Consider the following 26,716-nt stretch of genomic DNA (forward strand, 5'->3'; position numbering starts at 1 on the left):
CCCTGGTTTTGATATCCAGATAATACTGATCTCATAAAATGATCCAGAACTATTCTCTTCTGTTTTAATTGTGTAAAATCCGAGTTAATTCATTGAAGTTTGGTAGATTTCTCCAGTAAAACCTCTGGGCCTGGATATTATTTGGGGGAGCTTTTAAATTGCAAGTCATTCTTTAGTGGTTCTAGGACTATTCAGGTTATCTGTTTCATCTTTGATGCATTTTAGTACTGTGTGGCTTTTAAGGAATGGTCTATTTCTTCTAAGTAATCAAATTTATGAGTGTAAAGTTGTTTGTATTATTCCCTTTTTGTCCTTTTGATAGCTGTAGGGATATTTCCATTTCATTTCTGATATTGGTGTTTTGTTCCTTTCTTTTATCAACTTTATCAATCTTTTCCCAAAGAAGTAACTTTTGTTTCACTGACTAGTTTCTGTTGTTTTTATTTTCAATTTTATTCATATCTACTCATTATTATTTTTTTTTTCTGACTATGTTGGGCTCATTTTGCTCTTTTTTCTAGTTATTTGAAGTATGAACTTTAATTATTGATTTGAGACATTTCCTATTTTCTAATGTAAACATTTAATACTATAAATATTATTATTCTCAACACTGCATTAGCTGTGTACATATTTAGTTATGTTGTGTTTTTTTATTTTCATTCATTTCTATGTACAGTTGACCCTTGAACAATCTGGGTTTGAACTTCATGGGTCCACTTATACACAGATTTTTAAAAATAAAAACTATAAATGTATTTTCTTTATGATTTTCTTAATAACATTTTCTTTTCTCTAGCTTACTTTATTATAAGAACACACTATATAATACACATACAAAATATGTGTTAATTGACAATTTGTTGTTGGTTAGGCTTCTGGTCAACAGTAGGCTGTTAGTAGTTAAGTTTTGGGGGAGTCAAAAGTTATACATAGGCCATAGCTGTTTGTGCTCAGTGATTAGAGCTTCGGCCCTTGGACTGAAGGGTCCTGGGTTTGATTCTGCCCAAGGGCACATACCTCAGTTGCAGGCTTGATCCCTGGCCCTGGTTGGGGCACGTGTGGGAGGCAACCAATTGATGTGTCTCTCTCACATCAATGTTTCTCTCTCTCTCTCTCTCTCTCTCTCTCTCTCTCTCTCTCTCTCTCTCTCTCTCTCTCTCTCCTCTCTCTCTCTCTCTCTCTTCCTCCCTTCCAGTCTCTCCGAAAAGCAATGGAAAAAAATATCCTCAGGTGAAGATTAAAAAAGTTATAAATGGATTTTCCTCCTGAAATTAATATGAAATAATATTGACTGTCAACAATAATTGAAAAAACAAAGTTATTCATGGATTTTTAACTGCAGGGGTGTTGCCACCCCTAACCCCATGTTGTTCAAGGGTCAACTGTATTTTCAAATTTTCTTTTATGAATTCCTCTTTGATTCATAGATTATTTAGAATTGCGTTGTTTAATTTCCAAGCGTTTGGAGATTTTTCTTGTTTTCTTTCTATGTTGATTTCTAGTTTGATTTCATCATGTTTGGAGAGCATGCTCTGTATGTTTTCATTTCTTTTATATTTGTTCAGGTTTGTTTTATGAATGAGGATATGGTCTTTCTTGGTGAATATTCCATGGGCATCTGAAAGTTGTGTTTTCTGCTGTTGGTAGGAGTGTACTATAAAAGATAATTAGATGCTGTTGCTTCATTGTATTTTTAGATCTGCTTTTAAGGTTTTTTTCTTTCTTTATCTTTAGTTTTCAGAAATTAAATGCTGTGTGTATTGTTCTGTTTGGGGGTTTGCTCAGCTTCTTGGATAGTTTATATCTTTTGCCAAATTTGTGAAGTTTTCAACCTTTAGTTTTCAGATAACATTTCCAATTCCATTCTCTGTTTTCCTTTCTAACATATCATCCTCTGATGTTACAAATGTTACCTCTTTTTATTACTGTCCTCCAGGATCCTTGAGATTTTTTCATTTTTTGTGTGTCTATTTTCTCTCTGCTGCTCTGTAAATTCTATTGATCTATTTTCAAATTCACTGATTCTATTCTCTGTCATCTCCTCTCTAGTGTAAAACCCTTCATGTGAACTTTTTCAGTTATTTTTCGGTTCTATAATTTCCATTTTGTTATTTTTCATAACTTTTATTTCTTTGATGAGATTTTCCATTTTTCATTTGTTTCTAGAGGATTTATAATTGCTGTTAGAGCTTTTTTTAATGGTTGCTTTAAAATTCTTTTTAGATAATTCCAACATCTAATACTCTCCATGTTGGCATCTGTAGATTGTATTTTCTCTTGTGAGTTGTTATTTTCCTGGTTCTTGATATGACAGGTAATTTTCAGTTCTATCCTGGATATTTTGTCTATTATGTTAGGAGAGTCTGAGTCCCATTTAAATTTTCTTTTTTCATCAGGCAGTCCTTTTGTTGAGGTGTAGTGCAAGGGTTAGGTGTATTTGCATGTTCAGCTTCCCACCATACCCTGCTCATACCATCCCAGCAAAAGTGGAGCACTGACTCACACTGCCTCAGTGCAGATGAGTGGCATGGAAGTTTAGCTCCACCCACTGCCCTGCTGACTCCTTTCCCATCTAAGAGGGGCATTGCTTGCCATACCATTTTATTGCCTCTGAATGGGAATCTAAGCTCCGCCCCCAGCTCGGCCCCCATGGACCCAGAACAAGGGGAAGTGGATGACTAACTCATGCTGCTTAGTTGTTGCAGAGTAGAGGCAGAATTTTAGCTTCCTATTGGGCCTCACCTACACAAAAGGAAGGAGGAAGCAGGATGTCAACTACTCTGCCTCATATTGCTCTATTCAGCCTCGTTGATGCTGAGTTGGTATGGAAGCTTAGTTCCCTACTAGGCCTCACTGACACAGGCTCTGGGGAGAAGGGGGTCAGAGTGCTGACTAGCCTTGCCTCATTCCATCTTGGTTTTTCGAGTGGGTGTGAAGGTTAAGCTTTACAGGGAGCCTTGCTGACACCAAGAGTGGTAGGAATTGGAGTCCTTACTAGCCCATAATTGCATTACCTTTTTTGGTGTTAATGATGCCAGGTGAGTATAGAGGTTAGCTCCCCATTGAGTCCCACTGATGCTGAAGACAAAGATTGAAGACTAATGGTACCTAATGCTGTCTCACTCTACCTTATTAAGCCTTGGTTGCTGCTGGGTGGAGATTTCAGTTCATTTTGTCAGTGGACTGAGATGACAGTACCCTGGTAAGGGAATTGAACATTGCCTTCCTCAGTTGGCCATGGAATTGGTGATTACCTCTCCAATAAGCCCTGTTGACACTTGCCCCAGCAGAGGAATCAGAACATTATCTGGTTCCACCCAGTCAGAGCATCAAAGATCAGCTACTTGCTCAGGCTTTTTGATATCTTCTGGTAGGGGAATGGGAATTTTGCTTGGCTCTGCCTAGTGAAAAATGGAAGATCATGTGCCTACTCAGTTTTGAGGGTACTGTTTAAAGCTGGAATGGATCACCTTAACTGAGCTGGGGAGAGAGGGAGTCCTATCTCTTGGGCCACACCCATGCAGAATGGAGGTATCATCATGCTGAGCTGAGGGGGGAGGACTTTAGCCATTCTTAATGAGATTTAGTAAGATTTTTGGAATAAATCTGTATTTACTGTATTTCCTTAGAATAATTTCCAGGCATGTTGAATAGTTGTTTTTAAAATAATCTTCACCAGTTATGATGGTTTTTGTGGGGAGCAAGTCTGAGAAATTCCTCATGTACTATTTTCTTCAGTAAGTCTTCCTATGTTGTCCATTTAAAAAATCTGATCATGCTTTTAAAAGTATGATCATACTGAATTCTTTTTTTAGTTCTATCATAACTCCCGTGATGACATATCGTCAGCTGGACGATCTGATAAATAAATGGAACCTTGAACTAGAGGATCAAGAGAAGCACTTTCTTCATCAGGCCAACCAGGTCAATGCTTGGGACCATACACTGATTGAAAATGGTGAAAAGGTTAGAAGATATTCTCATTACCTGCATTGTACAAGTATTTTCAGATGAACACAAGAGAATAGACCTGTGTTTAGTGGTTCATTTTCTATTTCAATATTAATAATCAACTTACAAATATTTTTTCTAGGTAATAAGTGCACTGAATTAGGAACACTTTCGTATTTGAAATGTATATAAGAAAGTTAATATTGCTTTAAAATTACAATATAAATTTAAATACTTACATTATTGTATTCTTATTTTTCTTTGTAGATTACTATTTTACATGGAGAAGTGGAAAAAGTGAAATTAGATCAGAAAAGGTAGAACCTTACACTCCCTAGGTTTAAAGATTAAAGATCTATCTCTGTTTTTTTCCTAATTGTAGTTGATTGCAACTTACTTTGTCACTCCAAATTCCTTTCACCAGCCCTTCTGTTGACTTTTTTTTTTTTTTCCAGACTGGAAAATGAATTGGATTTTGTCCTGTCGCAGCAGAAGGAACTAGAAGATCTCTTGATCCCTTTAGAGGAGTCTTTGAAGGACCAGAATAGTTCTGTTTATCCGAAGTATACAGATGAGGAACGTGAGAGGAGGTAAGTAACTGACTAAAGATCAAGAAATGGGGCAAGACTTAGCTACTAAAATACAGAAAAAATGGCCCGGGAGGCATGGCTCAGCAGTTGAGCATCAGCCTATGATCCAGGAGATCTTAGTTTGATTCCCAGTCAGGGCACATGCCTCGGGTTTTGGGCTCGATCCCCAGCAGGGGGCATGCAGGAGGCAGCCGATCAATGACTCTCTTTCATCATTGATGTTTCTATCTCTCTCTCTCCTTCTCCCTTCCTCTCTCTGCAATCAATAAAAATAGATTTTAAAAAAAAAATTTTTAATTAAAAAAGGGAAAAAATGGAATTGAAAGGCCAGGAATAAAAATTGGTAGAAAAGGACAAGTTTTTGTAGTTGCCATTTATTAGCTTATTTGATTACTTTTCTGTTTACTTTTTTATGATGCTTGAAAATAAAGTAATCATTCTGGCAATTTTGTTTTATAGCATTTTATAGACATGAATTTCAAGCTTTGTGCGCGCTCTCCCTCCTGGTAGCATGCCCATGCCTTTCCCTTCCCTTTCTTCTTCCCCCACAGGCATGCATCTCCTAAACTCTAAGGGACCCCACGAGACTTACAACCAGGGGAGCAATGGGCAGCAGCAACTCATCCTGGGCTAACCCCCTGAACCTGTCTCCAAGGCCCCCTTTTCTCTGACTTTCCAGTGAGCCAAAGCAGCCCTGCTTAGTCTCTCTTCTGTTGCTTCTTCTATCTTAATCCCTTTCTTGTTTCACTGTGCACAGCTTTAATAAACATATTCTCAAAATTAAAAAAAATCAAGTTTATACATGATCATTGTAAAGTTTTTATATTTGTCAACTTTGTTCTTAAATTATAAATACAAATTTTATGTCTGTGTTGTCATAATATTGTAGGATATTTATTCCTATATATATATAGGATATATATTACTATTAACATTTACTCTTTTTTTACTTTTTTGTTGACTTTGTTGGGGTGACATTGGTTAATAAAATTATATAGGTTTCAGGTATACAATTCTATAATACATCATCTGTATACTTTATTGTCTGTGCACCCCACCCAAGTCAAGTCTCCTTCCATCACCATTTACCCCCCCATACCCTCTTCTACCTTCCCCCACCCCCTTTCCCTCTGGTTATCTATATTGACTCTTAAAACTAATGTTTGTGCAGTTGCTTCAGTGATAAAGTATTTGCTATTTTAAAGGCAATTTATTAATCTGGGGGCAAACTGCATAGCTTTAAAAAATTGAATGGTTTTGTCAATGTCTTGGGCTGAATATATTTTATTTGTGTGCAATTCAGTCTATACCTTCGGTCAATACATTGCCAATGTTCCCACATGTTATCTCTCTAGAACTGAGGTTTTGTAAACAGGTCAAATTATAGTGTTCTTGGGAGAACTTGTATGAATGTGCTAGATTGAGATTAAATCGGACTCATTTTATCAATGGCTTATTATTGAGGTAAGACTGAGCTTATTTTTAAGAGGTTTGCAAATTAACATTTTTGTAGGTCTATTAAATGTATGTAGTAAGTGAAGCTAATCTCTATGGACCCTTGTTCTGTTTCTGCTTTTGTATTTCAGCTTTTGTGAATCTTTTGTTTGCATGTCATTTTTTTTTTTTCTTTGAAACATACAGAGTTGTTTTTTTGGCCAAGAGATACTAACTATAGTTTGAAGAAATAATTGAATCTTTAGGTTTTTTCCAATTGCTTTTATGTAGTCAGATTTATAATGTGGTGGAATCTATACTAGAATCTTCAACACTCTAGGCAACCAATTACCTATAAGTACTTTGGGACAGAAAGACAGTAGATAGTTATCAATAAATCTAATTGATTTTTAAAATCTTTATAGACATTAAGGGTGAAAACCCCTCTGGTTATTTTAATTCTCATAAATATATCTGTTGACTAAGTGTGTGTGTGCGCACGCTGGTGCATGTAGTGTGTGTGTGTGTAAATAGTTTGGGTGGAAATCTTGAGAATTTAGCCAAGTAATTATTTGTTGTGAACTTAGCAAACTTATCTGCCTTTGATTATTGTGAATATTACTTCTCAAAACAACTTTTGTTGGATGATGGAGCATATTTATATAAGGTTTTACTTTGAAAATTTATGTATTCAAAGTCATTGAAGACATGTCTGCACTTACTGAATACTGCTCAACACCAAATAACTCTAAATATGTCCTATGGGTTTATTTTGACACCCAAAAGAGTTCCTCTGTTTCAGAGCTCCTTTGCTTCAGAACATTAGCAAGAAGATAAATAGATGACCGTAAAAATGGAAGGTGGGTTAAAGCCTTCACCTGTGGAGTCTTTTTAGAACATTATGAATACTGCATCCATAAAAATGTGCCATTAGTCATAACTGAGACCCACTGAGAAGGTAGGGGAATTGGGGCAAATACAGTTGTCAGTATCATTGTTGTATGTTAGCAATGATACATCAGTGTAGAAAACGTTTCTTGCTTGTTAATCCCTTTATATTACTTGCCTTTTCAGTTACAAACTAGCAGAAAATATAGATGCTCAGCTGAAGCAAATGTCCCAGGATCTCAAGAACATTATTGAACACCTGAATATATTTGAAAGACCTGCTGACACTACTGACCCGGTGTGTTAACTGCTTTATCTACTTAGACAACTGAGATTTAGTATGAAATTAGCATTTTTTTTAAGTTTTATTCTTGTTTAAAATATTACAGATGTCCCTTTTTCTCCCCAATGACCCGTTCCACCCCGTTCCTTCCCCCTCCCCAGTCCCTTTCCCCACCATTGTCCATGTCCTTGGGTTGTGTATATATGCACATAAATTCTTTGGTTACTCTCTTCCCCTCCACCCACCCGCCCTCCTCCATCCCTCTGACATTCATCAGTCTCATCTATGCTTCCATGTGAAATTAGCATTCTTTGGTACCTTCAGCTAGTCACCTTCTCCTGTCCTCTCTAGTTCTTCTTATCTGCCTCTAGAGATATAAAGTTCTTAGGTGCAGTTAGTGGGACAGGAAATATTGAAGAGAAGATAAGGTTGAGAGTTTTTTGTGATGATCCCAGAAGAGTAAAAAATGACTTTCCTCCCTAAGTTTCCAGGGTTTTTCCCCTGTTACTGACATAACTAAATCTATCCCTGTACTTATTTTTCTGTTCACTTCCACATTAGCTAATTCATTCTTCCTTTTACATATTTATCTACATAGTCATATAAATTTGAGTATAGATGTTTGAATCTGTTAAATCCAAGTAATCTTATGACTAGGTTATATTTTAAAAGTTTGATAAGTCTACTATGTGAAACTTAAAATAAATTTTTCTGTACAAACTTTGTTAAACATGGTCATTAGGTTTCCACTGGTCTCTACTTAATTCATAATGTAAATGCATTATAGCATGGGAAAATACAGTCAGGGTTCCAATTAGAGAGTTAAGAAGTTTTGAATTAATTTAGTGGTAAAAGGATTGTTTTTCCCCTTTTTCTATACTCTGTATAAAGAGCTTACTTCCTTTACCTTTCCCTGTTGTCTTAGCAGCTAAATGGAGTCCTTCTTTTCCCTCACTCCCACCTTGTGGCAATAATGGTAAGAGGAATCACCCATGTGGAAGCTCCCATTGTACTTTCTATCATTTTATTATAATTAGTGGAGCCAGGATTTGGGTAGGTGAGGATGAATGACATATACATATGTAGTAATTATTATTTAGTAAGCTCCTTGCCCACTTATATACAGGTAATTCTTTATCTACATATATATACTAGCTTTTTAAAGAATTATAAAGAGATAGCATGGTGTATTGAAAAAGAACAAGAATTTAAGTCATTTAATCTTTCTGGGTCTTGGGTCCTTCTTTGCAAAATATCAAGGGTGTACAAAATGATCTTAAAGTCCCCTCCAGCTATAAAAATTATGCCCTCTCTACTTTAGGTGAATCTAAAGTTGAACAAAGGCAAATATAAATTAGTCCATTATTATCATGTTATCATCTCCCTGTCTCCATTGAGATGATCAAGAGTTGATGTAATATAGATTTTCTTTTTTTAAAAAATTTATCTTTATTGTTGGAAGTATTACAGATGTCCCTTTTTTTCTCCCCATTGATCCCCTCCATTCTGAATCCACTCCCCAAGGCCTTCACCACACTATTGTCTCTGTCAATAAGTTATGCAAATATGCATATAAGTTCTTTGATTAATCATCGCTCCTCACCCACTCCCCTCCCTCCACCTTCCCCCTGAGATTTGTCAGCCTGTTCCATGCTTCTATGTCTCTGGATCTATTTTGTTCATCAGTTTATTTTGTTCATTTTATTCCACATATGAGTGAGATCATGTAAAACAGAATCAGGAAGAATCAGAGAACCTGAATAGGCCAACACAACTGATGAAATCGAAGCAGCAAACAAAAAACTCCTAGCAAACAAACACCTTGGTCTAGACAGCATCACAGGGAAACCTCACCAAGCATTCTACTTCTTATTACAGCAGTCCCTTTAACATTTCTTGCAATGCTGGTTTGGTGGTGATAAATTCCTTTAGCTTTTGTCTGGAAAGCTCTGTAATTCACTATCTATTTTGAATGATAGCCTTGCTGGGTAGAGTAGTCCTGGTTTCAGATCCTTGCTTTTCATCTCCTTGAGCACTTACTTCATATCATTCCCTTCTGGCCTGTACAATTTCTAATGAGAAATCAGCTAACAGCCTTCAAGGCGCTCCTTTGTAGGTAACAAATTGCTTTTCTCTTACTGCCTTTAAGATTCTCCCTTTGTCTTGAATTTTTTTCATTTTAATTGTGATGTGTCTGGGCGTGGGCCTCCTTTAGGCTCTTCTTGCTTGGGACTCTCTGTGCCTCCTGAACTTGTGTGACTTTTTCCTTCACCAGGTTAGGGAAGTTTTCTGCCATTATACCTTCAAACAGGTTCTCTATCCCTTGCTTACTTTCTTCACCTTCTGGTACTCCTATGATGAGAATATCGTTCCATTACATGTTGTCCCATGAACTGTCCTCCTGTTTTTTAATTGTTTCTCTTTTTGGATCTCTGATTGTGTGTTTTTCTACCCTGTCTTCTAATTTGCTGATCCAATCCTCAGCTTCCACAAATTTGCTGTTTATTCCTTCCAACGTATCCTTTATTTCTACTATGTCATTCTTAATTTCCTTCATAGTTTCCATATATTTTCTCATACTATTGAGCACCCTTACAATCATTACTCTGAACGCTGTATCTGATAGATTGCTTATCTCCATTTCATTTAGCTCTTCTTCTGGAGAATTTTCTTGTTTTTTCATTTGGGGCTTGTTTTTTGGTCTCCCCTTTTTGGCTGCCTGTTTGGATTTGTTTCTATATATTAAGTAGATCTGCTAGGACTCCCAGTCTTTTTGGAGTGTCTCTGGTGTAGGCCAATGTCAGATACTGTTTGTGAATTGCCTTGAGTAACTTGCTCGGGGTTATTAACAACCCACAGCTTGTGGTTCTCTCTGTTGTGGCCGGGTGCATTTGGAAATGACCAAGATGCTTACCACGGTCTGCTTTTCCAAGTCCTGGGTCCAGAAGCATATCAGGTAAAGACTCAAAGCACCCAGAGACCCACCTCTGCCTGCAGGCTTATTGCTATTCTTAGTCTCTTAATGATACTCAGGCTGTAGACCACAGCAAGGCATCAACTTCACAGGGTAGGATGAGAGGTTTTCCAGTGGGTGGGGCAATGGCTTCCCTCCCAGGCAAAAGCTGCCTGGATGGTAAGTGTCTGCCTGAGAAAGATGTCTTCTGCAGTATGGGGGAATGACTCAGCACAGGAATGCCCTCTGAGCTGTATCTCCAGAGCCACCAACCCTGGATTCTCCTCACACAGGTCTACTCCACTCTGTCTTCCCTTCACTGGAGCCCAAGGTAAGTAGCTGCACATGAAATTTTGTGTGTTGGCCCTTTAAGAGGGTGCCTACATTTTCAGCCATCTCTCCCTGACAGACAGAAACTCCACTGCTTTTCACAGCCAGATGTTATGTGGGTATCTTTCTCAGTTCTGGTGCTCTGGGCTGGGGAGCCCAGATTTGGGTTTAGACCCCCCAGAGTTCCCCGTGGGAACCCCTGCAGCTGAGATATATCTCTGGATCTTCAGCTGATGTCTGTGAGAGCCCAGCCAGTCTTCTCGTGCCTCTGAACTTCCTACCAGTCTCTATGTGGTCTTCATTTTATGTCCTTGGTTAAAGGGTTCTCTCCAGCTTGTCTTCAGGTGATTATTGAGGGTGGTTTTTCTATATTTTAGTTGTAATTCCAGTTTGGTCCTGGGACAGTGTCAGTGTAGCTTTCACTTAATCTGCTGCCATCTTGGAATCTCCTAGATTTTCTTTTTAATGAAATATTAGATCACCATTGTGATTCCAAAATTCAAAATTATTTTGCTGCAATAGAATTTTAAGAAACAGGTAAGTATGTGCAGATTTAGATATGAAACAGAGTTGTAATCTTGTCTCTTTGTTGAATTAATATGTGTTCAAACAGAGCATGTAAAAGGAGACTACAATCTTATCCTTTATCCTTTTTCTCTACTTAGCCTGGGATTGTTTTATTTTATTTTAGTAGTGGGGAGTAAATGGTTTGAGTCATTTGTCTTTGTTTTTCCGGGCTAGGGAGATTGAGATGTTTATGATGAGAGAATTAAAAGGATAATTGCTGCTTGATAGCAGGACAAAAGAAGTGAGAGATCAGCAACAATTCATCTCTTTTCTCAGATAGCATAAATGGTTAGACAGTAATCAGAGAACACATTTGCTGAACAATAATATTTTGTAGATAATTTATTCTAACCAGATCAACAAAGCTTCATTACTATGGGACATACACCAGGGTAGGAAAATAGAAACTATATTTAACAGTGTTAACAGTGATGAGATTTACCTCTTTATTTTGACCTTTCTTAGGGGGAGATGGGAGAGACCACCTAATAGCTAAAATTTTTATTAAGCAAGCTCATATTATGGTGTATGACAGTCACATTTTCTTACAAAAACTCATTTTTCCTATTACAAATTATATTTATTTTTCTTATACTAGAATACACTAAATTTACTGTTGCCATTACATATACTGGTCTTTTAAGTGTGGAAACATTTTCATTTCCTTCTATCATCAATATTATCCTGGACTTTGCTAGAAAATGCATCAAAAGTGTTCTAAGTTTTTTTAAATGTTTAGTATTTTTATTACAAAGTCAATACACATACTTGTTCAATGTATTCAGATTAGAAATATGGAAATCTGTAAAGAAAATTAAATAATCTATATTACCAGTATTCTACTAATATATTGTTTTATTTCTTTCAAGTCTTTTTACTATGCTGATTAAAAAAACCCAAAAAACTTTTGTTTTGAACAGCATTGGAAACATGCCTATATAAAGTTTTTTATTCTATCTTCATTTAATATTATTTCATGGTGTTTTCCAAAAATTGTACCCATTATTTGAAAACATTTTTATTTTATTTTATACTTGTTTTAGGTGTACAGTATAGTGGTCAATTATATAATTTATGCAGTGATCCCGATGACAGCTCTAGTACCCACCTGGCACCATACATAATTATTACACTAATATTGACTATATTTCTATGCTGTACTTTATATTCTGGTGACTATTTTGTAACTTCTTATTCCCTTCACCTATTTTACCACACACACACCCCGCCACCCTCCTCCCATCTGGCAACCCTCAGTCTGTTCACTGTATCTATGAGTCTGTTTCTGTTTTGGAAAACATAGTTTTAATGACTCTATAATATTTTATCAGAGGTAAATTTTCCATAATATATTTGATCATTTTTTTATTGATGAAGATATTGTTTCCAGTTTTTTGCCATTACAAGAATTGCCCTGTAATGATTAGTTAAGTTTGTATTTGATTATTCCTTCTGGATGGGTTCTTAGAAGTAGAATATACTGAATTAAAAAGTATGAATAGCTCTGGCTGCTTTGCTCAGTGGTTAGAACATCATCCTGTGGACAGAAGTGTTGATGTTCAATTCCTGGTCATACCTCAGTTACAGGTTCAATATCCCAGCCCTGACTCATGTGGGAGGCAACAAGTGGATGTGTCTCTCTCACATTGATGTTTCTCTCTGTCTTCCTCCCTTCCATTCTCTAAAAAATCAATGGAAAAAATATCCTTTGGTAAGGATTTTTAAAAGTATGAATATTTTAAAATGATATATATTGTAAAATTTTATATTTTGAAGGGCTGTGTCAATTTATATTTCTATTGGCTACATATGAATGTACCAATTTTCCCCACACACTTGACAACTGAGTAATACCATTTATTTAAAACTGCTGATTTAGAAATCTTGCCATTTGTGACAACATGAATGGACCTTTAGGGCATTATGCTAAGTGAAATAAGTCAGACAGAAAAAGATAGACACTGTATGATCTCACATGTAGAATTTTAAAGCAAAAACAAAACAAGCTAATACATACAAAGAACAGATTGGTGGTTGTCAGAGATGGGGATGGGCAAAATGGGTGAAGGGGCAAACAAAAGGTACAAACTTCCAGTTATAAAATAATTAAGTCATGAGGATGTAATATACAGCACAGTCACTATTTTAATAATATTGTATTTCATATTTGAAAATTGCTAATATTGCAGAACTTAAAAGTCCTTATCACACAAAAAAATTTGTAACTATATAGTGATGGATGTTAGCTAGACATATTGTGGTGATTATTTCACAATATATACAGAAACCAAATTATGTTATACACCTGAAACTCATATAATGTTGAACAGGGAGAGAAGATAGTGGCTGAATAGGCCGACCTTTCTTGCACACCCTCCCAGAGCCAGACTGGAAATAAAACTAAATTGGGGAACATTCACCCAGAACTACCATCTGAGGACCAGCTGAGGAGGAGGCTTATATCAAGGAGGGACAAAAAACACCTGGAGACTGGTAGAAAGGGCAAGGTCAGAAGAAGGGCTGACCCAGGTTCTACTGGCAGCAGGCCAAGAGTGAGGAGGGATCTCTAGGCTATGGGAGGTTATTTCCATGAGAAGATTGAGGCCTGGTAACCCAGGCTGGGCTCCACAGCCCAGAGCACCAGAGCCGAGACCAGTGGCCCACATAACATCCAGCCATGAAATGTGGCAGGGCTTCTGGCTGCCCGGGAGTCTGGAGCTGGTCGGAGTTAAAGCCCCAGGTGTTTTATTTGTTTTTTAATCCCAGAGCACAGGAGTTTCGTCTGCAGCTACTCACCCAAGGTTTTGGTGAAGGGAGGGTAGTATGGATTCGAGGTGCCTAAGTAGAGCCTAGGATAGGAAGCATTGGGAGGATATGTGGAAAAGCAGCAGCTAGGAGATCTGCATTCATCCGTATCCCCCCAAACCGAAAGAGCCATTTTTCCTGAGAGTCACTAGCCCCTCCCAGAAGCCACAGCTCAGGAAAAGGAAAAAACCCTGCCCTAGGTGATACAGCCCACCACACCCTCAGGAGCCCTGCCTGCCACACCCTGGGTCTTGGCTGCCGTGGCTCAGTGGTTGAGGGAATACCTATGTATCAGGAGGTCTCAGTTTGATTCCCAGTCAGGGCACATGCATGGACTGTGGACTTTTTCTCTAGTGGGGGGATTGCAGGAGGCAGCTGATCAATGATTCTCTCTCATCACTGATGTTTCTATCTCTCTCCCTCTCCCTTCTTCTGTCTGAAATCAATATAAAAAGGGATATCTCTCTCAAAAAAAAACAAAAAAAACAAAAACAAAAGACATAGGGTAGCTTAATGAATAAGAAAACATGACCCAAATATATTCTGCCTACAAGATACCCATCTCAGAACAAAAGACCCACACAGCATGAAAGTGAAGGGATGGAAAAAATTTTTCCATGTAAAAGGAAATGACAAAAAATCTGGAGCAGCAATACTCATATCTGACAAAATAGATTTCAAAATGAAGGCCCTAGCAAGAGACAATAAAAGCCACTTTATAACACTAAAAGGATCATATATGCACCCAACCCAGGAGCACTCAAATATATAAAAAAAATTTTAGAGGTTTTAAAGGGAGAGATACACAGCAATACAATCATAGTAGGGGATTTGAACACCCCACTGACAACACTGAGTAGATCTTCCAGACAAAAAGTCAACAAGGAAACAGTGAACCTAAATGACACACTAGATCAGATGGATTTCATGGACAATTACAGAACATTTCACCCCAAAGTTGCAGTATATACATTCTTCTCAAGTGCACATGGGTCATTCTCAAAGACAGACCACATGTTAGGACATAAAACAAGTCTCTTCAAATTCAAGAAGATATAAATCATATCAAGCATCTTCTCAGATCACAGTGGCATGAAATTAGATATCAACTACAATAAAAACACCCTGAAATATTCAAACATATGGAGGCTAAATAGCATGTTATTAAACAATGAATGGGTTGCCAATGAGATAAACAAAGAAATAATAAACTCCCTGGAAACAAATGAAAATGAACAGACAACCACCCCAAATCTATGGAACACAGCAAAAAACAGCCCTGAGAGGGAAGTTCATAGCACTATATGCTTACCTCAAGAAACAAGAAAAACTTCTAATAAACTACCTAACCATGCAAGTTAAAAAATTAGAAAGAGAGCAACAAGAAAAGCCCAAAGTAAGTAGAAGGAAGAAAATAATAAAAATCAGAGTCGAAATAAATGACATAGAGACCAAAAATAATACAAAAGATCAATGAAACCAAGAACTGACTCTTTGAAAAGATGAACAAAATTGATGAATCTTTAGCAGACTCATCAAGAAACAAAGAGAATTCAAATAAATAGAATCAAACACAAAAGAGGTGAAATAACAACTGACAACTCGTAAATACAAAGGATTGTAAGAAAATACTATGAACAACTATATGCCAACAAGTTGGACAACCTGGATGTAATGGACAAATTCCTAAGAAAATACAGTTTTCCAAAACTGAATCAGAAAGAAGCAGAAAACCTGATAGGCTGATAAAAACTGATGAAATTGAGGCAGTAATAAAAAAAAATCCCAGCAAACAGAAACACTGGTCCGGGCAGCTTCACAGGGGACTTTTACCAAATATTCAAAGAACTAACACCTATCCACCTTAAACTATTCCAAAAAATCCAAGATAAAGGAACACTTCTAAGCTCTTTTTACGAGGCTAACAGCCCAATTCCAAAACCAGATAAAGACACTACAAAGAAAGATAATTACAGGCCAATATCCCTGATGAACATAGATGCAGAAATCCTCAACAAAATATTAGCAAATTGGATCGAGGGATATAGTAAAAATATAATACACCATTACCAAGTGGGATTTATTCCAGAGATGCAAGGCTGGTACAATATTCATAAATCAATAAATGTGATACATCACATAAACAAATTGAAAGACGAAAATCACATGATTATATCAATAGATGCAGAAAAAGCATTTGAAAAAATCCAACAGCAATTTTTGATAAAAACTCTCAGCAAAGTGAGAATAGAGGGATCATACCTCAACATAATAAAGGCAAATCTATATGACAAACCTACAGCCAACATCATCTTCAATGGGCAATAACCAAAAGCATTTCCCCTAAGAAAAGGAACAAGCCAGGGATGTCCGCTTTCACCACAGCGATCAGAGAAAAACAAAACACAAAAGGCATCCAAATTGGAAAGGAGAAAGTAAAACTGTCATTATTTGCAGATGACGTGATATTGTACACGGAAAACCCTAGAGACTCCACCAAAAAACTACTAGATTTAATAAATGAATTCAGAATTGTAGGATACAAGATTAACACCCAGAAATTGATGACATTTTTATACACCAACAATGAACTGTCAGAAAGAGAATTTTAAAAAAAAAATTCTATTTACCATTGTAACAAAAAAAATTAAGATACTTAGGAATAAACTTAACCTAGGAGGTAAAAGACCTGTACTCAGAAAACTACAGAACATTCGAAAAAGAGGCAGAGGAAGACATAAACAGGTAGAAGAATATACCACATTCATGGATTGGTAGAATTAACATCATTAAAATGTTTATAGTACCCAAAGCAATATATAGATTCAATTCAGTCTCTATCAATATACCAACAGCATATTTCACACATCTAGAACAGATACTCCAAAAAATTATTTGGAACCAATAAAGACCCTGAATAGGCACAACAATCTTGAGAAAGAAGAACAGACTTGGAGGGATGAATTTACCAGATATCAAACTATACTACAAAGCCATTGTAATCAAAACAGCCTGGTATTGGCCCAAGAACAGGCATATATATTAATAGAACAGAGAGTCCAGAAATCAACCACATCTGTATAGTTAAGACAATCTCTTCAATAAATGGTGGTGGGAAAATTTGACAGGTACATGCAAAAAAAAATGACACTAGATCACTTACTCCAAACACAAGCTTACTCCAAACTTACTCCATACACAAGGTTAAACTCAAAATGGATAAAAGACTTAAATGTAAGCACCCAAACCATAAAAATCCTGGGAGAAAACATAGGCAGTAAAATCACAGACAGCTCATGTAGTGGAATTTTCACCCATACATCCCTTAGGGCAAGAGAAACAAAGGAAAAAATAAACAAATGGGTTACATCAAACTAAAAAGCTTCTTCACAGCAAAAGAAATCATTGTCAAAATACAAAGGAACCCCTCAGTAAGGGAGAACATATTTGCCAGGGATACATATAATAAGGGGCTAATTTCCAAAATATACAAAGAACTTATACAACTCAACAAGAGGAAGACAAATAATCCAATTTAAAAATGGGCAAAAGACCTGAATAGACACTTCTCTAAAGAGGACATACAGATGGCTAAGAGATATGTGAAAAAATGTTCAATGTTGCTAATCATCAGAGAGATGCAAATACAAACCACAATGAGGTATCACTTCACACCTGTCAGAATGGCTGCCATCAACAAATCAACAAATGACACAGGCTGGAGAGGATGTGGAGAAAGGGGTGCACTGCTGGTGGGAATGCAGACTGGTACAGCCACTGTGGGAAGCAGAATGGAGGTTCCTCAAAAAATGAAAAATGGAACTGCCTTTTGACCCAGTGATCCCATTTCTAAGAATATATCCTAAGAATCCTGAAACACCAATCAGAAAGAATATATGTACCCCTATGTTCATAGCAGCACAATTTACAATAGCTATGATCTGGAAACAGCCCAAGTGCCCATCAATAGATGAGTGGATTAAAAGGCTCTTGTACATTTACACCATGGAATAGTATGCAGCTGTAAAGAAGAAGGATCTCTTTCCCTTTGGGACAGCATGAATGGACCTGCAGAATATTATGCTAAGTGAAATAAGCCAAGCAGAGAAAGACAAATATCACATGATCTCACTTATATTTGGAATCTAATGAACAAAATAAACTGATGAACAAAACAGATCCAGAGACACAGAAGCATGGAACACACTGTCGAATCTCAGAGGGAAGGCAGGGATGGGTGGGTGGGTCCAGAGAGATTAACCAAATTATATGCATATGTGCATAACCCTGGGACACAGATAATGGTGTGTGAGGTTGGCGCAGGGTGGAAAGGGTCAAAGGGGAGAAAAAGTGGACATCTGTAATACTTTCAACAATAAAGATAAATTTAAAAATAAGTAAATAGCATGGCTGGAGTGGCTAAGCAGTTGCATCGACCTATGATCCACGAGTTTTCGGTTCAGTTCCCGGTCAGGATACATGCCAGGGTTGTGGGCTCAATCCCCAGCAGATGTTGTGCAGGAGGCAGCCGATCAGTGACTCATCATTGATGTTTCTATCTCTCTCAGTCTCCCTTCCTCTCTCTAAAATCAATAAAAATATATTTAAATAAATAAATAAACAATAAAATAAATAAATGGTGTTGGGAAAATTGGACAGTGAATGGGAAAATGGGATAGTAAATGGGAAAATGAAAAAAAAAAAAAAGAAACTAGACCACCAGCTTACACCATACACAAGAATAAACTCAAAATGTATAAAAGACTTAAATGTAACTCATGAAACCATAAAAATCCTAGGAGAAAGCATAGGTAGCAAAAATCAGACATCTCACATAGCAAAATTTTCACTGATACATCTGCCTAGAGCAAGAGAAATAAAGGAAAAACTAAATGTGATTATACCAAACTAAAAAGCTTCTGTACAGTGAAGGAAACCAGCATCAAAATGAAAAGGAAACCCACTGTATGGGAGAACATATTTGCCAATGATACATCTGATAAGGGGTTAATTTCCAAAATATATAAAGTACTCATACAACTAAGTAAAAGGAAGACAATCCAATTCAAAAATGGGCAGAGGACCTGAACAGACACTTCTCCAAAGAGATGGCCAAGAGACATATGAGAAAATGCTCAACGTCACTAATTATCAGAGAGATGCAAATTAAAATGACTATGAGGTACCACCTCACACCTGCCAGAATGGCTATCATTAATAAATCAACAAACAACAAGTACTGGTAAGGATGTGGACAAAAAGTAACCCAGGTACATGGCTGGTGGGATTGCAGACTGGTACAATGACTATGGAAAACAGTATAAAATTTCCTCAAAAAATTAAAAATGCAACTGTCTGTTGACCCAGTGATCCCACTTCTAGGAATATAGCCTAAGAAGTCAGAAACACCAACTGGAAGAATATGTGCACCCCTATGTTTATAGCAGCATTATATACAATAGCTAAGGTCTAGAAGCAGCCCAAGTGCCCATCAGATGAGTGGATAAAAAAAGCTGTTGTACCATCGAATACTATGCAGTTGTGAAAAAGCAGGATCTCTTACCCTTTGAGACAGCATGGAGGGATTTGAAGAGTATTATTCTATGCAAAGTAAGCCGGACAGAGAAAGACAAAGTATCACATGATCTCACTTATATGTGGAATCTAATGAACAAAATAAATTGATTATCAAAAAGATCCAGAGACATGGAAGCATGCAACAGACTAATGTATTTCAGATAGAAGTGGGGGGGGGGGGTCGCGAAGAGATCTACCAATGAACTTATATGCATATATGTTTAGCCCATGGATAGACGATAGTGCAGAGAAAGCCTGGGCAGAGGGTGGGTGCAGGGGGGAGGGGTCAATGGGGGGGGGGAGGAAAGGGAGACATCCATAATACTTTCAACAATAAAGATAAACTTTTAAAAATTATATAATGTTGTTTGTCAATTATACTTCAATAAAAATGCTGATATGGATGAATAAAAGTAATATTTTAAATTTTTATATAAATTTGTCTTGTGAAACGTCTTTTAATGTTCTTTACTTATGTTTGTACTGTAGTAGTCAGTTTCTTATTGAATTGTAGGAATTGTATTCTTGACATTTGCTAAGTAATTAGATTGAACTAATATATAGATACTATAAACATGACAAATAGGAAATAGCAAAAGAAGCTCTTAGTATTTAATATATTCGCAGTCCATTTCTTATCAGAAGGAATGAAGTCACTTTCTAATTTCTAAATTTTGTTCATTCTTTGTTTACCATACCATAAATTATAATATAAAAATCTTTTGTTTTTAGCTCCAGCAGATATGCAGAATTTTGAATGCTCATATGGACTCTTTAGAATGGATTAGCAAGAATTCAGGTGAGAGTTTATTTGTATACCAAGCTATCTGTATTGAAAATAAAATATGTGATACAAGTCAGGTTTTGTGCACCATAATCACACTCAAATAACAGCTTGCTTGTAGGGGTACTGCTTAACTCGTGGTATGTCTACATTAGTTTTAAGGAACTATAATTGCTTATTTTTATAAAATGAAACAGAATGATAAACTAGAAACTAATGAAAATAGAGGATGTATAGAAATGTGGTGGATGATATAGGGATAGAAGCAGGACTTCTCTGAGTAGAACTTTTAATACAGTTTTGACGTTTGGGCTATAAAAAGTATAAGTACTGAAACATTAGAATTAAGCCAAAAATAATGGGAACAAATGTCAAAAATAGATTCCAACAGCCTGGCCACGTGTGGCTCAGTAGTTGAGCATCGACCAAGGAACCAAGTGGTCAGGGTTATATTCCTGGTCAGGGCACATGCCCGGGTTGCAGGCTCCATCCCCAGTAGGGGCTTGCTGGAGGCAGCCGATTGATAATGTTTCTCTCTCATCCATGTTTCTATGTCTCTATCCCTCCCCCTTCCTCTCTCTCTAAAAATCAATAAAAACATTTAAAAAAATGGATACCGACTGAAACCAAACAAACCTGTATAACTAATTTATAACATGCAGTTCAGATAAGTTTTCAATATAGTGTTCATTATGGTGCATCCTTACTAGGACATAATCTTAAGGATAAAGAGGATTGCAAAGAAATCTTAAACTTTCTTAATAGGTTTATTGATGGTTTCAGAATTATAACATACATATACTATTAGCACTATTTTATATATGTTGTAGGACAAAGCAAATGCATAAATATGTTAGTGATAATAGAAACCAAGATTTTCACTGGAAGATAAAAGGTATATTTTTCCTTTCCATCTTTTATATTTGTATTTTAAATTTGTATTACAGTATGAATTCCTATTCCCTTATTCTGTACATGGAAAGGGCCAAGAAGCAATGCCAGATACCCCAGCAGCCATGAGCACATGCAGCACCTGGATCTTGGTTTCTAAATGCCATTCTCATTGAAAGGAATTAAGGCTTCTTGGGGAAATATTTGACCTCAGGTCTCAGGCAGGGAAGGTACAGGGTGAGTTTGGGACTTTTTATGCCAGAAAACAAAGATTGTTCAAAGACTAATGAGGTTATATCAGGACACAAGGTTGTGCTTAAATGGGCTCCTACTGACCAAATTAGGATGGTTCGAACATCAAAAAGAATAATGACATTAATGGATTCTAATACATTGGAGGGAGATGACCATGAGTTCACAGTGATACTCCAAAGAGAGAGAAACATAAGGTGCAGGGAAAAGCCTTTATTGAAGCATGTCAGCTAATAATTGTAGAAGGAATGATAGAATTGTAGGACCACCATTAAAACAATTTCAATAGAACTTTTATAAAGCTTACCCTGATCTTGACTACCTTGACTCATTTATAAAATTTTTTTCACTGGAAGATAAAAGGTATATTTTTGGTCCATTTCCTGCTGGCAGAAAAAAAATATGCCAGCAGGAAATGGACCAAATATATACTGTGAAAAACAGTTTTATTGAGGTATAATTTGCATACTGTAAATTACACCATTTTAAACTGTATAATTTAATGAGAAAGTCACTACTTTGCAGCCCCAGCATAATGATTGATTCAGGCAAGGATCACTAATGAATAAAACCATTGAGTTTAAGATTGTTGGGGAATACGATATTTACATGGTGTCAGAAGTATCTCTCCAGAGATTACTTAAAAATTACTTTTAAAAGAAGAAAAAGTACAGCTGCCTGACAAGTACTACTTTAATCAAGTGATGAAATTTAATATCAGTAATAGTGGGATAACTTGACACTATATGCCTCTTGATAAGATGTACACAATACCACACATGTAGTATTCTTATTAAAAATGTTTAACCTGAAGGTAATCACAAGAAAATGATCAGTTTATGTGTGAGACAGTCTGAAAGATAATTGGCTTGGACTCTTCAAATGGCAGTCATGGGAAAAAATTCAAAACAAAAAAAAAAATAAGGAAATTGTTTTAGATTAAAAGAAACAAAATAATCAAGCCTACTATATTAACTTTGATTACATACTGGATCAAAACCAAGAAAACATTATTTTAGAATAATTGGGGAAACTAAATATGGACTACATATTAAATTATATTAAGGATTTTAAAATTTTTCCTATGTGTGTTATTGTGGTTGTGTAGGAAAATATTTTTATTCCTAGAAGCTGCATGCTACATTATTTAGAACAGTGTCCTGTCTGTAGTTTTCTCTCCAGTTGTTCACCCCAAACCATTGTCAATAGAAAGAGATTGAACAATTTCTGGCAAAATGGTAACAGTGGGCTAATCTACATAAAGGGTATACAAGTTTGTGATTTTTGTTGTTCTCTCATATTTTCTATAGATTTAAAGTAAAAGTTGGGGGGAAATCATGTTTATAAACTTTTGCCTAAATATACAATTTAATGAGGCCTCAGTAATTGAGAAAAATGGGGGCTAGTTAGCCATTCAGAGTTACTATTTTTAAAGATGTAGCATGAAAGTAACACAAGTTTTCTTATTTGGTAGTCTAGATTCTTTATTCTCTGCATTAATAAAGATCATCAACCATGAACTTCTTCAGCTTCTTTTCCTTCATACCTATATCATCATCCATCTTGACTTTCTTCTCTGTTGTGTTAGAGTAAGAAATGTTCTGTCCCTTTCTAAACTGTTTTGAATCATCATAGGAATGTTAAATTCTGTATTGCTTTAGTATTAATTACCTAATGGGGAGAGGTTTCTAAATCAGATAGATATGGGTTCAAGTCAAGGCATTACCTCTTAACAGTTTGGTGACCTTAACTGTTTCTTAATGTCTCTGAGTGTGTATATTCATTTACTCATTTTAAAAATGAGGGATATTATTTACCTTGTAGGGTTTTTGTAAAGATTAAAACAAGCAACATTGAACTTTTATTGAGAAGTTCCTGGTCCATGGTTGATAAATAATAGTGGCGGAAATGGTTATCAGAGTTTACTCAGTGTGTGTGTGTGTGTGTGTGTGTGTGTGTGTGTGTGTGTGTGTGAGAGAGAGAGAGAGAGAGAGAGAGAGAAAGAGAGAGAGAGAGATCATTTGTTTCAAAGTTAGCTATTAAATTGTGTCTAGAGAAGGCAATTCCAGGTCAATTATCATTGAAAACCACTTACTTAGAGAAATTGTAAGAACAGCTGAGATATGGGAGAATGTCAGTGGCTGGAAACACTGAGGAATGAGATTATACAAAGTTTGACTCAGTTGTCTTAGTGTCCCATATTTTCCTACAATGAGCAATGTTTTCTTGGGTGGAGTTGGGGGAATTTCAAAATGTAATTAGTGCTGTAAAGAAAGATTATAGTGATTTTTTTTCCCTTGACTGGGATCCTCTTTGTCATAAATGAAATCTCAAGGTTCTTAAGCAATGTTTTCTTAACAATAAAATTAAGATTGTTAGCTCTGCAAAGAACTTACTTTATATAAATTTAAAAACTGTGTCCCAGAGAGGTTAAATGACCTTCTTAAGAACACACAACTAATTAGTGACAGAGCTAGGACCAGAACCCAAATTTCCTAATTAATAGAACAGTATTCTTTCTACCGGTATGTTCTTAAAAGAATTCTAATGTGGGCATCACTGGACATAAAAATGAATTTTAATCATATACATAACAGTAGAGGATGAGAGCATGATAATGTTAGTACATTGGGCGAGATGTAAGTTCTAGGTGTCTGGGTAAAGTTAACACAGGGTAAAAAGAGTAGGACAATGGAGAGTAATGGTTACTGGGAATTACTTTTATGCTAAAAATTCAATTGAATTGGAAAGGCAGTGAGATCTCCTATAGGTTCTCAACTGAGACAGGAAGGCATGATGAAGAATAGGAAAAGGCCTGGTAATTCTTGATTCTGGGGGCTCCTTTTCACTGTTCCCACAGAGGGAACCTTTCTTTTTCATATCAGGAGATGAAATAAGCAAATAATGGAAAGTGGCAGAATTTAATTATGCTGTCTAAGAGTCATGTGTTTTTTGTTTGTTTTTGTTTTTTGGTTGGTTGTTTATTTTGCTTTTTAATAGTTAATGGATTAGGTCTGCTGAAATGGTCTGTTGACAGAAATTTTAAGGTTAAACTTCTCAATGAGTCCATTTATTCACATCCAAATAATAGTTTTAAAAGGCTAATGTATTTAACAATAGAAATAATATTTTTTTACTAAAGAGAAAGCTCTAACTTGAATATTTTTTATTTTTTGTAAATATATCTTTATTGATTTCAAAGAGAGGAAAGGAGAGGGATAGAGAGATAGAAACATCAATGATGAGATAGTCATTGATCGGCTGCCTCCTGCACAGCCCCGACTGGGGACCGAGCCCGAAACCCGGGCATGTGCCCTGACCAGGAATCGAAACCTGATTGTCTGGATCCTAGGTTGACGCTCAACCACTGAGCCACACCCGGCCAGGCCAACTTGAATATTTTTTAAAGATTTTAAAATTGAAATCTGTATTTTAAAAAGTTTCTGGGTAATGTTTTTATGATTAACATCTTTGACATTGGTACAGAAAATGTTTCTATTATAAAACATAGCAACTATTATGCCAGTAGGATCATGCATTTAACTTTAAAAAATCAACTTATCTTTAAGAGCGACTTGAAAATCATACATTATATTTTAAATGTTAAAATACTACACTGTCCAAGCAACTCATCAATATCCATGAGTGAGTTATAGAGAACCAGGCCCCTTTCTTCCTCTAACCTACATAGAACTGACTGTGATGGGACTGATCTAGAAAGGCGTCAGAGATGAGTATTAAATTAGGGAGTATCTGAGCATGTGCTGGTATTGACCAGTTTTCAAATTTGATGTTTACCCATTGTTTAACATTATGTATGCCTCTTTTTCTCCTGATTAGTATGGACAATTGAAAATTAATAGTAACTCTAGTCAAATACCAGTTCCCTCTTTTGTCTTTCCCTTTGTAAAAACTTGCAACATTATTTTGAGGTTGGCTTGATGGCAAAGCTGCAGTCACATATCTTTCTTCTTAGTTGGCAGTCACTGAAACTGCAGCAACTCCAGCTCTTCTGGGACCTCTTATGACAGAGTTAGCAACTGACCTGAGCCAATTTGTTACTCATTTTAAATATATGGAGCTACTTCTTTTAGAGGGGAAGGCAGGGGTGAAAGATAAACATTTTTTGTTTGTTCATATACCAAACCATTGTTGTATCCATTAATAGTTATCAAACATCACAATAAAGGAATAGGCAGTGGAAAATCTTATACTTGCCATTATTTGAAAGTTCCTTGAGTATTTTCATGGCATTTTGCTTTTTTCATGAGGTATCCCAAAGCTTCACAACTAAAATGTATTTCATCCATAATCATTGCAGTCTCTAATGGGTTAGAACCTTATAATTATTTAATAGCTGCTCACTACATTTCAACTGCTATTCAGGGCAGAAAAGAATTTTTAGAGTAACAAAAATGCCATAGGAATTTTATGATATTTCCAAAATATAGTCCCATTAGTACTGCTCTATGAACACATCATCATTATTATTGTTTTGACATAAAACATTCTTAGTTATCCAGTGTAATATAACTAACTCTTGGATAAAATGTCATCAGGATTGTTTTAGAGAAGCAGCTTTTCGTGCTATGTCATAATCACACTTCATTTTTACCCAGTGTCAGTATTTGTTGTTCAAGATAATGATTTTAAATTCCATTTTTCAGGATTGGGCATTTAAATGTGTGTTTTTTTGTTTCATACAACTTATTTTATTGAATTTTAAATCAATTCCCACCACAGATCATATAAAACCAGTCTTTGCAAGAGTATTTGTGTCTCATTTTTGTTTTTTTGCCAAAATTTGCTACACCCTGGAATGAAATCCAAAGTATGCAATAAAACAAACCAAATAATTATTTTTGATAAGTAGATACCAAAGCAGTGATGACTGCTGGCTGTAGAACCTCTGGCACCTAAGCACAGTTCTAGGAGAAAACCCACCTCTTACATTATTCTACCAGGAAAGCTGGGGAAAACAGGTGTTAGCTCAGGTCCTAACTGTAAGGGAAGAATAATGTTGACTGAATTTAATGAGTGTTTCCCAAAACAGTGACATTTTATACTTGTATGTATTTATAAAGGAAAAGATATGGCTTCAGAAATTGGGAGATATTAAGATAAATTTTAAATATTTGGTGGGAGGGGACCATACCAGACTTACTATGCTCCGACTACTTAATCATTAAAAATGTATTATGTTTAGAGTGGAGTACATGTGTCCTTCAAAGGCAGGGTGATCAAGCCAATGGGGTGAAAAGAAAATGCTAGAAGGTTATTCATATGTGTTATCTTAGATTTGAAATTTGAGCTTTACTAATATTTGATATGAGAGACTGACAACAGCACCCTCTCTTGGTGCTGCGTCAGGCAACATCAGTCTTGTGGCATTTATGTGAAGCATACTG

At 36.2% G+C, this 26,716-nt stretch overlaps 1 protein-coding gene across 1 annotated transcript in view; it reads left to right on the forward strand.

Moving 5' to 3' along the window:
• The window catches only part of NUP62CL (nucleoporin 62 C-terminal like), a 75,912-nt gene that overhangs the window by 34,628 nt on the left and 14,568 nt on the right, over window positions 1-26,716 (forward strand). The window contains exons 5-9 of the mRNA XM_081126044.1: window positions 3,819-3,969; window positions 4,222-4,271; window positions 4,410-4,544; window positions 7,053-7,164; window positions 20,114-20,180. Of these exons, the coding sequence (XP_080982170.1) occupies window positions 3,819-3,969; window positions 4,222-4,271; window positions 4,410-4,544; window positions 7,053-7,164; window positions 20,114-20,180 (515 nt within the window). The remainder of the gene's footprint in view (window positions 1-3,818; window positions 3,970-4,221; window positions 4,272-4,409; window positions 4,545-7,052; window positions 7,165-20,113; window positions 20,181-26,716) is intronic.

The sequence above is a fragment of the Miniopterus schreibersii genome (assembly GCF_964146895.1).
Source record: "Miniopterus schreibersii genome assembly, chromosome: X".
Taxonomy (NCBI): domain Eukaryota; kingdom Metazoa; phylum Chordata; class Mammalia; order Chiroptera; family Miniopteridae; genus Miniopterus; species Miniopterus schreibersii.